This window comes from Lycorma delicatula, chromosome 1 (assembly GCF_047948215.1).
Source record: "Lycorma delicatula isolate Av1 chromosome 1, ASM4794821v1, whole genome shotgun sequence".
Taxonomy (NCBI): Eukaryota; Metazoa; Arthropoda; class Insecta; order Hemiptera; family Fulgoridae; genus Lycorma; species Lycorma delicatula.
This window is the reverse complement of record NC_134455.1, coordinates 244,729,528-244,742,042: the sequence shown is the minus strand read 5'-3', so window position 1 is coordinate 244,742,042 and position 12,515 is coordinate 244,729,528. Positions and strand designations below refer to the sequence as shown.

At 31.1% G+C, this 12,515-nt stretch overlaps 1 protein-coding gene across 2 annotated transcripts in view; it reads right to left on the bottom strand.

The window, feature by feature from the left end:
• Positions 1 to 12,515, bottom strand: part of LOC142330030 (uncharacterized) — a 66,132-nt gene that overhangs the window by 34,968 nt on the left and 18,649 nt on the right. For both annotated transcript variants that reach the window (XM_075375052.1, XM_075375045.1), the window contains exons 4-5: positions 8,376 to 11,992; positions 2,545 to 2,707 (exon numbers count right to left, since the gene is read on the bottom strand). In XM_075375052.1, the coding sequence (XP_075231167.1) occupies positions 2,545 to 2,707; positions 8,376 to 11,992 (3,780 nt within the window). The remainder of the gene's footprint in view (positions 1 to 2,544; positions 2,708 to 8,375; positions 11,993 to 12,515) is intronic.

Sequence of the window (12,515 nt, the reverse complement as noted above, 5' to 3'; positions counted from 1 at the left end):
TAAAATTCTACGAGTGATGGGAGCATTTAATTAATGTTCATGCCTCAGTGAATCATTTCAATAAAGCATGTTCAACATTTTCATTCGTATCATCACATTTCCTAATTATGTTCCAGTTCTCATTTAGGACAATTGTAACCTCCAATTCTTTGCGACTTTTAATAATACAATAAAGTGAACTCTGAAAGAATTCCAGTGTTGTTGTAGCTTCTACATTTGGGAAGTAGAAATGTAGTCAGTTGTAGCTGAATTGAATATAGTCAGTTATAGCTGGCTACATTTAGGAAGTTAATTATATTTCTTTATAACTTTTAATTCTTCATGTAAATTTAAATCCTTACATTTGTGACATGGTTTCGAAATTCAACAAAATTTCATTACAGTACACAAAATACAGACAATAGACAAAATCACAAACGTAACCTGACACTAAACATTAACAGTTGAAGCACATCCAAAAAAAATTAAAATTTAAAAATATACAAATTGAACCGTATATACAGTGTAGAAAGATAGAACGCACTGAAAGACAAATGGCTTAAGGTACATGCACTGAACATATGCATGTACGCCATCTTTACTGATGGAAATCTGGCACCGTGCTGTTTATCTTTAGCCAGCTAGCAGCAAGACCGTGGGACGATATCACCCATTTCCTTGGAATAATCAACTTTAACATTAAATACGAGTACTACAGTAAAATGAAAGCACAAACAACATAATGTAGTGCACAGTAAACAGAAATAATTCACATTATATTATAAGAAATAAATGTAAAATATTAAAATATTGATTCAACAAACTGATTCTTGATTCTATTACACAAAGAAATTTATACAATTTCCTGTATTTTAGTTTGATCTTAGAAAAATTATTTTATAATCTGGCTGATTCAATTACCCAGTGATTCTAATAAGCAGCATCTACTGTACTTTTGTTTTAATTATCAATTCCATTTGATTCATAGCTTTATCCAGCTACCTTGGCATCTTTCTTGGAGGGGTATGTCTCATATTACTGTAAAATGAAGCTACAAAATTAATAACTTTTTTAATTTCTTTACATTTTTTTATGTTATGGCCATATATGTAGAGAGAGATGTTATTATTTAATGTTAGACTAGGTTGTCATTTTGAAAGAAAGATTTACTGAAAGGGCATTTATTGTACATAGCAATAATGAAACTGAACACGATTAAGTAAGTCAGTTTTGGATTCACAAAACTGTCCTCACATCTTGAACAATGTTTGGAGATCTCTCAAAGGAAAGTCAACTCATTACTGCCATTTCCCATGTCAACTTGCTACAACAAAATATAGAGCACCCTGCGTAACATTTCCAATCTCCTGATGAATTTTATTTTAAGGCTGTCAATGTCAGGGAGGATATGAGTGAAATTTAAATTTTTAATACTATTTTAAAGTAGGACTTTTTAATAAAATACCTACGTAGTAAGCTCCATTGAACAGAAGGATCACCGAATGCCATCAAACCAAGAGAGAATTCATTCAGGAATCCACCATATAGGGGGTTCAATGACTCATGCCGTACAAGTTGTGCCACCCTGCTAAAACCATGCTCTTGGCATATTCCAGTTGTAACATTTCAACTCAGATAGGAGTAAGGTTTACAACATTCGGAATTTACTTTTTCAGAGAAACTGTCATCACCTTGAAGGCCCAATAATTTCCTGTGCTGAAATGGCATACCATGCAAAAGCATGGGCGGAGGTTGCTTATGGGATTGAAGTGGATTTGCAGGTGCTCAATATTAACAGTTTTGTTTGTTTACAGATCTGTTAAGTGAGAATAATGCTTTGTTACTAATGATGAGGCAGCTTCAAAGGTCATCATTTGTATGATGATATTGCTGCACCATTTGTTGACAAAAACATCTGCGCAATGCTTTGTCTGCAACAGTTAATTTCTGGGTAATCTGAAATTTATAAAGGTGATTAATCAATGTGTAAAATTTATTGCATTTGAAGAAAATTGTAGAAATTGCAAGGAAAATGATTAATACAAACACGAATTTCGCTCTGAAATCTACAGTAAAATTTGTGAAGTACAAACAGCCTGAGTTTAAGTATATTATCAAAAGTCAAAAAACCTGTGTAACTAGCCTGTTCTGTAATTACATTCTGAAAAAATTCAAGTCTAGATCTTGGTTTTCAAAATATTAAACATTAACTTATTATTTTTTTTAAGTTTTGGAAGATTATTTTTTTCATCATTAATAACATTTATTTCCTACCATGAATAAGCATTTCACACACGCTTATTAACATCACAATAAATTTACAATAATTAAAATTCCTTGTTATAAAAATATATGATTTCTAAAGAGTGTAAGACAAATCCATGCCTACAAACACAGGAATTTATTATTTTCATTAAAAAAAAAACTGATAGCATAGACAATACAGGTCAGATTTTGAACATGTCAGAATTAAAATCATAAAACTTCTTAATAACAGAAAATCATCCACACAAAAAGAAAAATCTATTTTACACATCACATACAATAACAAATTGTTGTACTTACAAGCTCCAATTAATCCACTTTCTTGAATAAGATCTTTTAATGCTTCTCCAATTAATGGATTTGTTAGATAACTTTCACCTTCGCTCAAAGGACCTTCATCAGCATCAGCATAATCTGACATATCAGATAAATTATAACGATGAGGTGAAATAATATCTGCATTCTATAACAAAAAATGATTTTCTATTTATGAACAAAACATAAAGCTTCTACCAATATTAGCTTTTTTATATTTTAATAATAAAGGATCCTTCAAAAGAGGGCTCAGCTAGAACAACTTCTTACAAAAGATTTCCTATAGTTCAGGTTCTTTAAGTTTTCATAGATAGGTAAATAAAAAGTAAGGAATGAAAGGGGCAATTTTTTATAACTGATACTACAAGCAAACATAAATCTTGCTCAAAGACAGAAGAAATAACATTATTTATCAGCCTGCCATCAAATTAATTTTTATTGATTACTTTGTTAATATATTACAATTTTAAAATTTGATAGTTCCTTCCTAGCTCTTTACAATATTGTAGGCTATGTTTGGATAAAAAACACAAAAGATTATCAACTTTATTATTAAGCAGAAACCAATGGTGCAGTAAACTTATAACCATAATTATTTTTTACAGTGCATTATGTACAAACAATTAAATAAACAGTGTATACCAATGAAAATGTATGTATCATTCATCATTCATCAGAAATCCAACAAAAGTTTTTTTGTTGGATTTCCAGTGATTGTTATTTTCCAAAAACAAGAATATATAATGGATATCCATACCTTTCATTCAAAAAAAAAAACTTTAAACATTTTAAAGATATAAAATTTGAAAATATATATCTACAGCATGAGCACCAGCGCCCAAATGTTATTTAAAATTTCCCAATTACTGCCAGTATTATAGAGCTATTACTGGTATCGATCTACTATCATGTATCTGTTACTCATCTTTTCTATGGTTGTTAGTTCTCAAAGATAAATTTTATAGTTTCCAAAATGCATTATTCTAAGCAAGAAAAGATTGTTTCAGTCAAAGCTTATTGTTCAAGTTCCTTTAAGGAAATGTATGAAATGTTTGCTGAGAATGCCAGAATTCCACCACAGAGTAGCACACAAGATCTGGTTAAAAAATGGCATACAACAGAGCAAAAAAATGTTTACATTTGGTTGCAAATGGCACCTTCCATTAGGAGTCCAGTGACAAAGCCGATTTTCAATGAAGAATTTCCACCAGTCTGAAAAAAAATCTATATGAAAATCATTATAACAAAGAGATGTATGAGGGCTGTCCAGAAAGTAACTTACATTTTGGAATAAAAAATCAACCAAATAAAAAAAAGAAATATTATATATATTTGAAAGAGACAATCTTAAACTATTTTTCTACATAGTAGCCATTTACACTTATCATAACGATGGACAAGCTTGTTTTCAATTCCTTCTCTGTAAAAATCTGCCGCCTTAGAGTTTTGGCACCCACCTTGTACAAAACTTGTGATAACCAAGCTACCCCGATAGAATTTCATGCAATAAACTTTGTGAAATGAAGTGAAAGTTCTGTAATCATAATGTGGCAATTTTCATGAATTTTATAATTGACTTTCATCGTCAGTTCATCAGTCACAAGGTTAGGCCGACCACTGCAATGAATGGTGTAGCCATTTTCAAACCACTGCCTCTTTCCACCTTCACTCATTATTCGATCTCCGTACACCTCACAAAGTTGCCACTGAATTTCAATTGCTTTGAGGTTTTTTGCCTGTAAAAACCTAATCACTGAACACACCTCACAACTCACGAGATTTTCTATTAAAGCACACACTTCAGTAATTCACAACAAACTAAGTAGAAAAATCACAGTCCACATGCTACAACAGTTTGATGTGTACTGAGTGTAGAAATGTTTTGATGCCAAGATGGCGGCTCTACACCCACCCATCTCCATGCTACGCACAAACATAAATTACTTTCTGGACTGCCCTTGTAAAAAAAAAAAAATCAAGCCATAAGATTTTGTATTATTTAAATTTAAGACCATATTGTATAACAATTATGCAACAACTTAAGGTGGCAGACAAACCATAACATCTTAATTGTTATAAGTAGCTGGATTTTTAATAAAATTGCTAATGGTGAATTTGTATATTTTTTGATCGTGAAGCATGGTTCCAAGACAATTTGCAATGCATCAGGTATTGGTCTGCAGGTAACCATTACCAGTTGTTTGAGAATAACTTCGCCTAAACAAAATCAGAATATGATGTGCAGTATCTGATAATCACATTGTAGGGCAAATTTTTTTGATACTAAACATATATTACAATTTTTGAAAAATTCTTTGATCAACTGACTTATGGTGATGAACTCAATTACTGCTTCTTTCAACAGACAGAGCAACATTTCACACATCTTTGAGTTCACAAGCCTGCATTCAAACAGCTTTAGCAGAAGAACTAACCAAAGTTTGTGTCCTCGACATACCATAGATTCCCTAGTCTTCGTGCAATTTTTATCTGTCAGGGTTACTTGAAAAATAAAATTTATGAAAAAAATCCCCACATTGGAAAAATTGAAGGAGAGTATTCAATGTGTTATCAAAGCTACTAATTGTTAACGTTTTGCATCAAATGTCTCTCAACAAAATTACTTGAATAGAAAAATGCGCATTGAGCAGGTCATTTGCTTCAAACATCTTTTATAAAAATAAATATATAAATTTTCTACCACAAACATAGGTACTTAAGATTTTTTGTCTTTATTTCTTTAATTTATTCATAAAATCATTATGTGATTGGCTGTTTGGCCCAGTTTTAAATTGCTCATATAAATCCATATAAATAACAATGGTATTTATTTGCAACTCAATTAAAATATCGTTATACTTTGGAGAAGTAATATGGAAGGTATATTTCTTAACTTTCAAATCATGTGAAGTCAAATTTATAATTATAAGCTGAGCAAATAATTATGTGTCAGTAATTAGACAATTAATAATTAATTTGTGTCAATAATTAGACACAAATGGTTGTAGAAGCAAAAAATTGGTAATAAGGTAATGATACTTTCAAAACAGTAAGTTGGTAAACCTTGTGATGACTTTTGATCGGCTGTTTAAGTAAAACTGTTCTCTTTATAACTTCAAAATCTCATTTTATGATGCTAAGTCATCTTGTATGACAAAAAATATGGGCAGTTGAAGAAACCATACAAATTTTTACAAGACGATAGATACACTTTAGGACAGACAAACTTCAGTGACTGACAAGCACCAATTCATCCAATTCAAGTTTTGACTCCAGCACTTGAAATTTGAATAGATTCTCTCATCTAAGAAGACAGTTTTCAATTATAGTAGAAAATATAGTTACAAAATTATAAATTGGTACAGTTCATATCATTATCACCAACAAGCTCAATTAACATAAAATAAGCACAAGATAAGTTCCAAGGGAGTTGACAGATGACCATAATAAGTAACTTTACTTATTAAAGCACAGGGCAGAAACAATGGTATCAGCAGTTAAGGTGATGCTTTTTTGCACAGTATTATAATCTGCGGTGAGACATGGATTCATCACTACAAATCAAAATAAAAAAGACAGAGCGTACACTGAAAATACATGAGTTCACCAGTGAAGAAAAATAATTCTCAACTTGAGCATCAGCAGGAAAAATCATGATGACAAATAAAAAAACTTTTCATTTCATGTAAAATACTGAACTACAGTTCCACACATTGAAATCAGTGTCAAACCTACATATCCTGTAAAAACTAATATATTCCACTTTTTCTTTTCTACACAGGGAGAAAAAAATAATCAGTTTGGGTACAAATTAAACATAAATGTTTAATTTGTTTTTTTAATGTTTAACTTCTTTTTTCTACTTCCTAATGGATTAGAAAAATGCAATTTATAAATGGCAAGTTCTCTAACTTACTTTGTATATTAATTAACAAGGAATAATTTGCTAACTAATCCAACAAAAACTAAATCAAGAGTTTTATCTTAATTTTTATTTATAAGAAATTATCAACAATCTCAAAATCTTTTGCTTTCATTAACACAAAGTACATTTAGACTCACAACAAACTTAAGTGATGATGAAGCAATCAATCTATTTTCCACTACTCAAAATATTTCTTATTTGCTTTACAATCAATTTTATATTATTTTCTATAAGGATCTTTGGTATTTATTTTTTAACAGGGGGCCAGTTGTTTCTTGTCTTAGTCACTGCATTCTTTTCCATTTTTTGCATTATAATTACAGCAATGACAGTTTCATTACCACCATTTCATTGTAATACAACAATCTTTATCTGCTTCTCATTCTCAGCCTAGAGTAAATTAAAACAATGATAATAAAACTGGTTGTAATATGAGCATTGAAATAACCATGATTAAACATTGATAACTCTTATTTAATCATTTATATGCTTTATGTTTAGATTTCTTTTTTAATTTACTATATTGCTGAATAGATTTTAACATGTGTATCAATAATAGTTTCAGAATTCATGAATCCATTTGTAATCACCATAAGATTCATGTGTACTACTAGAGTGAAGAGCTGTAATTTCCGGTATTAAAGTCATTTATATCCATGCGACTGAGCACCAACTACATTATAATGCTAAGACGGGAAGCCAGCCTACCTCTGGGCGCATAAAAGAAATAGACGACTAAGATTTTCATTTATGGCAGGTAAGGTGGACTGAATCGTCCGATGACCATTACATGTATGGTATTCTTCCTGATGTGAGAAGTATGCAGGTAGTTAGGTGCATTTCCCCCATTCGGCATACTACAATTTCTTTTTGAATATGGTGCTTTTTAACAAAAGGTTAGTCAAATTTGGTTTAATTCAGGCTTATGTATGGAGTGTAGTGCCATTGATGATGCGCATCATGTCTTATAATCTGCCTCAGGTTCAAAGCTGAACACATCAAAGTAGCTAGAGAGCTTGCGAGGATCAATTCTGGTTTTGATCTGCAAGTTAGTTGGAAAACCGAAAGGGAATGGAACATAGTTGCTGGCTTCCTTAGATTCTTAGCCCTGTGGAGGATGGCTGAGAGGGTCTGATGCTTATTATAGAATTATAAATAGAACAGCATCCTGGGTGGATAGTTTAAAGATTCAATCAAGTAATGATCTGAATACAGTCTGATTGAAGTTAGATATAGGAAGAGCTTTTCTATGAAACCTTTGGTGTTACAAGAAGGCTCGGGGATCACGCTTCCACAAACAGGTTAATTTGATAGTTGAAGGTTGTACGTTATGGTAGGTGGTCCTGGTTGGAAGAGACCATACAAAGGCAATAGTAGGTTGTTTATTACACTGATGGAAATAGTAGGTAGTGTACAATTAATTAAACAATAATACTAGGACTACATGCATTTTAAGGTAAACCAGAAATACGATTCATGGACCCAGAAACCAAAGTTCACACTAAAACAGTTAAATGTTTGTGAGGTAGTACAGAATGAAGAAATAAAAAAATTTGTAAAACACCGCACCAATTATCTGCAATCAGACTTAGCTGATTTGGCACCAACAATTACCCAATAAAGATATATTCAGTCACATACTAAAGGCAACTACAGATTCTGCCCTCTGGCAACACAGTTCCAATGAATGCTTCATAACATAATAAATAAAGAAAAACAGAAAGGTACTATCTCTTTTTCAAAACATTAGAAAATTAGACACGTATTTGAGTAAATGTTTCTTTATAACTGAATATTTAAATTAACTTTTGCAAAAAACATAAAGAAACCTTATAATCAACTCGCATAACTTACAAATAAGTGCAATTACCAAACAGTATTTCCTACTCACCTTTTCACCAACATATTGCTGAAATTTATCAACAACAGGACTATCAGGACTAATCTGTTCTGGAGCCTTTTCCTTCTGATTCAAGTTACAACTTTTATTATTAACAGTTTTGTAACCATCCTTTTCATCAGATCTGCCCAATATACAACACTGTGTAACATCTCCATCGTTAGGAACAGCAGCTGCATCATCTAAACACAATTGTGTATAACTGCAACTTCCACTAGCAACATTAGATGATGATTTAGGAGATACTACTTGTGATATATTATACTGTGACATACTAACGTTTTGTAATGAGGTTTTCAGTTGCTTCATGTCACATGATTCTTTAACTGAAGGTGAACCTCCATTGCCTGAATCAATTACTTTTCCATTTCTGTATGAAAAATCACTACTACATTTAGTACTGTTAAAATTATTACTATTATTATTATTATTTTTATTACTTAATACAACTTGTTTATCTGAAGAAGTCTTCTTTGGAAAACAATGAGCATTTTTCATAGACAACTCAGACTTCTTCCTTGGGCGTCCACGTTTCCGTTTTAATTCAACTGAAGCATTACTTAATGCGTTAGTATTATCAACAATACAACAATTATAAATAGCACTTTCTCTAAAGCAAATATTAGCATCTACTTCATTATTTTCATTTTCAGCAGCTTGAACAAAATTTTCTTTGAGACTAGGAACTGCACTTGACTCCCCTAGTGGTAGAGCAAGTGTTTGTGTTTCTGCTGATGACTTGGGACTTTCAACATAACATTTTACATCTTGATTATACATCAAGATTTCTTGCATGTCAATAACTTTACAATCATTAGGATTTCTGACAGATATCCTTAATTTAACAGGAGAACGTTTAAGATTACTTATATCTGAATCTTGGTGTTCTTTTAATGATGGCTGAGTTTCCAAGTGTTCATTAGACATGTTCAATAGTACTTCTTTTTCAATATTTCTGTACTCTTTTCCATTTAATCCAAATTCCATTTTTTTGCATGTTTTTGTGTAATCAGAGGACATAACTTTGTTTTTACCAACAGCATCTTGAGCAAGTATTTTATATCTGTGAACATCATTTAGTGTAATTACCTTCCTTTCATTCGTTATTACTTCTGAAAATCTTATACCTTTTTCAATAACATTTTTAAACAGACTACCATCTTCAAATCTTTCTAAACATTCTTTAAAATTATTAAGCCTATCTCTGGCAGTTTGAATTTCACTTTGTTTAAAGTAATAAAAGCCATTACATGCAGAATAATTATTACCACACATTCTTAATCTGTTTCTTTCCATTTTTTCAATATTCTTTCTGGCCAACATTATTTTTCTTACTTCAAATATATTAGCAGCAATTTTTGGTTTTCGTATTTTGGCAATCACTGAATTTTTTACAGTAAGTACAGATGCTTTAGGCACTTCTATATTATTTTTTTCTATCTCTTCCATATCTACTGGAACAACTACATTTTGAATTTCAAAAACACTTTCTGCATTATTTGATTTCACTGGTTCTTTATTTTCCACATCTGATAAAGTTTTGTCCATCAGTCTATCTACACTGTCACTTGCTGAATTATCTGAAACATTTTTACTTCCAATGCTTTCTTTTAACTTTTTCTCTCCATGTCTTGATTCAACAGACCTTATCCCACCACTTGCCGCACTTCCCCTGTCTCCAGATCCATTACTATCTCTATCAGCTGATCGCCGATCTTCTTTGTATCTAATACCACTTTTACAATGATCCCTTCTCTTCTTGCTTTTTGATGACTCATGCTTTTTATGCTGTTTTTCTTCATACCTGTCTTCAGATTTTTCTTCACTATGCCTTTTGTTCAAATCTGAATCATGCCTTTTATCTTTCTCATGAATGTAGGACTTAATGCTTGTCCTTTTTTCTTCTTTTCTGGATTCAACATAGAATTTGTCACTTTTTGAATTATCCTGCAAGCTTTTATTTCTTTCTTTATCCTTTGAGTACGTATCATGTTTACTTTCCTTATGGTGATCAGATTTTTCTTCTTTATTTTTAGCTCTATGACCATCATATCTTCTTTTATCAGAATTATCAATATTCTGACCATCTCTGTTATGGCTTATCTCATCTTTAATACGTTCTCTACCAGAATCTTTCCTACAATCTTTAGATTCATCTCTTTGTTTCAATTTATCTCGTTTTTCCTCTTTAGAATGAACATGATGGTGGAGATGCCTCTCTCTCGAATCAGAATCACTTCGACTTTTTGATTTTAAATCAGGCTTAGATTCACTATGGTGTCTTGATCTAGATGAATCTTTATGCTTTGAATCAGAACTTTCAGATTTCTTCCTTTCTTTTTCTTTATTATCCTCTTTCTGTTTGTCAATTTCTTCCTGTGATCTGCAACTATTTTTATTATCATCTTTTATTTTTTCATGTGGTTTATTTTTATCACATTTCTTATCATTACTACTGTAGTTGCTGTCTTTAGAATCTCTGCTGTTTTCCCTTGAATGATGATGATGATGGTGGTGGTGATGATGATGACTCTCCCTATGTCCTTTGCTATGATGATCCTTTTTAACATCTTTATCTCTGCTTTTACTTTTATCATTGCTTCTACAATGTTTTCTATTTTCTTTCCTTTCTTTTTCATCTTCATCTGAAACAATCTTTTCAATGGCATTCCTATCACTTGACTTATCACTAAACTGTCTTGACTCACTAGTTTCATTTTCTAAACTATCATCTTTAACAGGGCTCATTTCAATGGAATCAAACGAACTTACACTTTGTTCTAATCTTTTATAATCCAGACTGTGTTTCTCTCTAACTTCATCTTTTCTGTTTTCCATTTTCAATTCACTTTCTTTAAGTTCTTTTTCTCTATTCTTCAGTTTCCAAATATCATTTTTAATAGTTGTTTCTTTATCTATTTGTTCAGAATCATTATATCCTTCATTTAACATACTGTAATAGTCATCAGAATCATTCTTAGAATTTTCAGAAATACTGCAAGAATGATCTTCTTTTACATAGTCTTTGAATTCAAGAGTTGTTGTTAATTCATGATCACTAATAATTATATCACTATGTACATTACATTTTTTATCATTTTCAGATTTACAAACATCCTCACTTTTTATGTGGTCACCAAGTTCTATTAAACTATCTGAATCAAATCCAGAAATATTTGTATCAGACTGATGAAGTACAGGAGTCACAGGCCTTTCTATCAGAGAGTCAGTAGTGCTATCTTCAGTTTTACTAATCGTACATTCATTCAGTACTTCACTATTTTCCATAACATATTTATCTTCTGATGCATTTGATTCTTTAGAAACATTAAGGCTTAAACTACTATGACTAGCTAGTTCTGTAATTCCTGAAACATGACTATCAAATGAGTTATCACTCAGAACATCTTCAATTATGTTTAATGGTGCTAAAATATTTTTCTCATTCCTACAACCTTTACTTAGGTTTTTAAATTCTTTCACATTTAAACTATCAACAGGCACCTGTGGTTTGGTACTAGTAACAATATTATCATTACTCTTTTCCAAATTGACTGAAGCTTCTCTTTTAGGTGGCAAGTTCGATGCAGTCAAAGCAACTGAAGTACCTAAAACATGAAACCATAATATAATGAAAAGCACAAATTAATTCAATCAGTGAACATTAATTAATATCTTAATTACAGTTCTCTAAATTATTATTATTATTAATTCTCATGACTTTATTTTTTTATACTTTTATACTTAAATCTGTTTTTCTCCATGACATTCAGCAACATTAATTTAAAAATACAACTTTCAAGACATGTTTTATAACTTTTTTTCAACCATCAGTCACCATAACAACAATTTTCAGAGACTAGGACAGATACTCTCACATTGGCATCAGCTGATGTTAATGTTTGGGGTATTTTTTAATTTTAATAAAATCAATTACAAGATATTTAAGAACGTGGTCAAAAAGCATATTGAGTTTGAATTTTGTTTGTTTATTTTTGTTAGCTAATGTATTTCATAATGACAAAAGCCCATCACAGTATCACAGACATTTGCCAATCATCTCAGATGAAAATCACAAATATTCACCAAAACACTCACAATAACCTTTACTTTCTACACATATACAAAAAA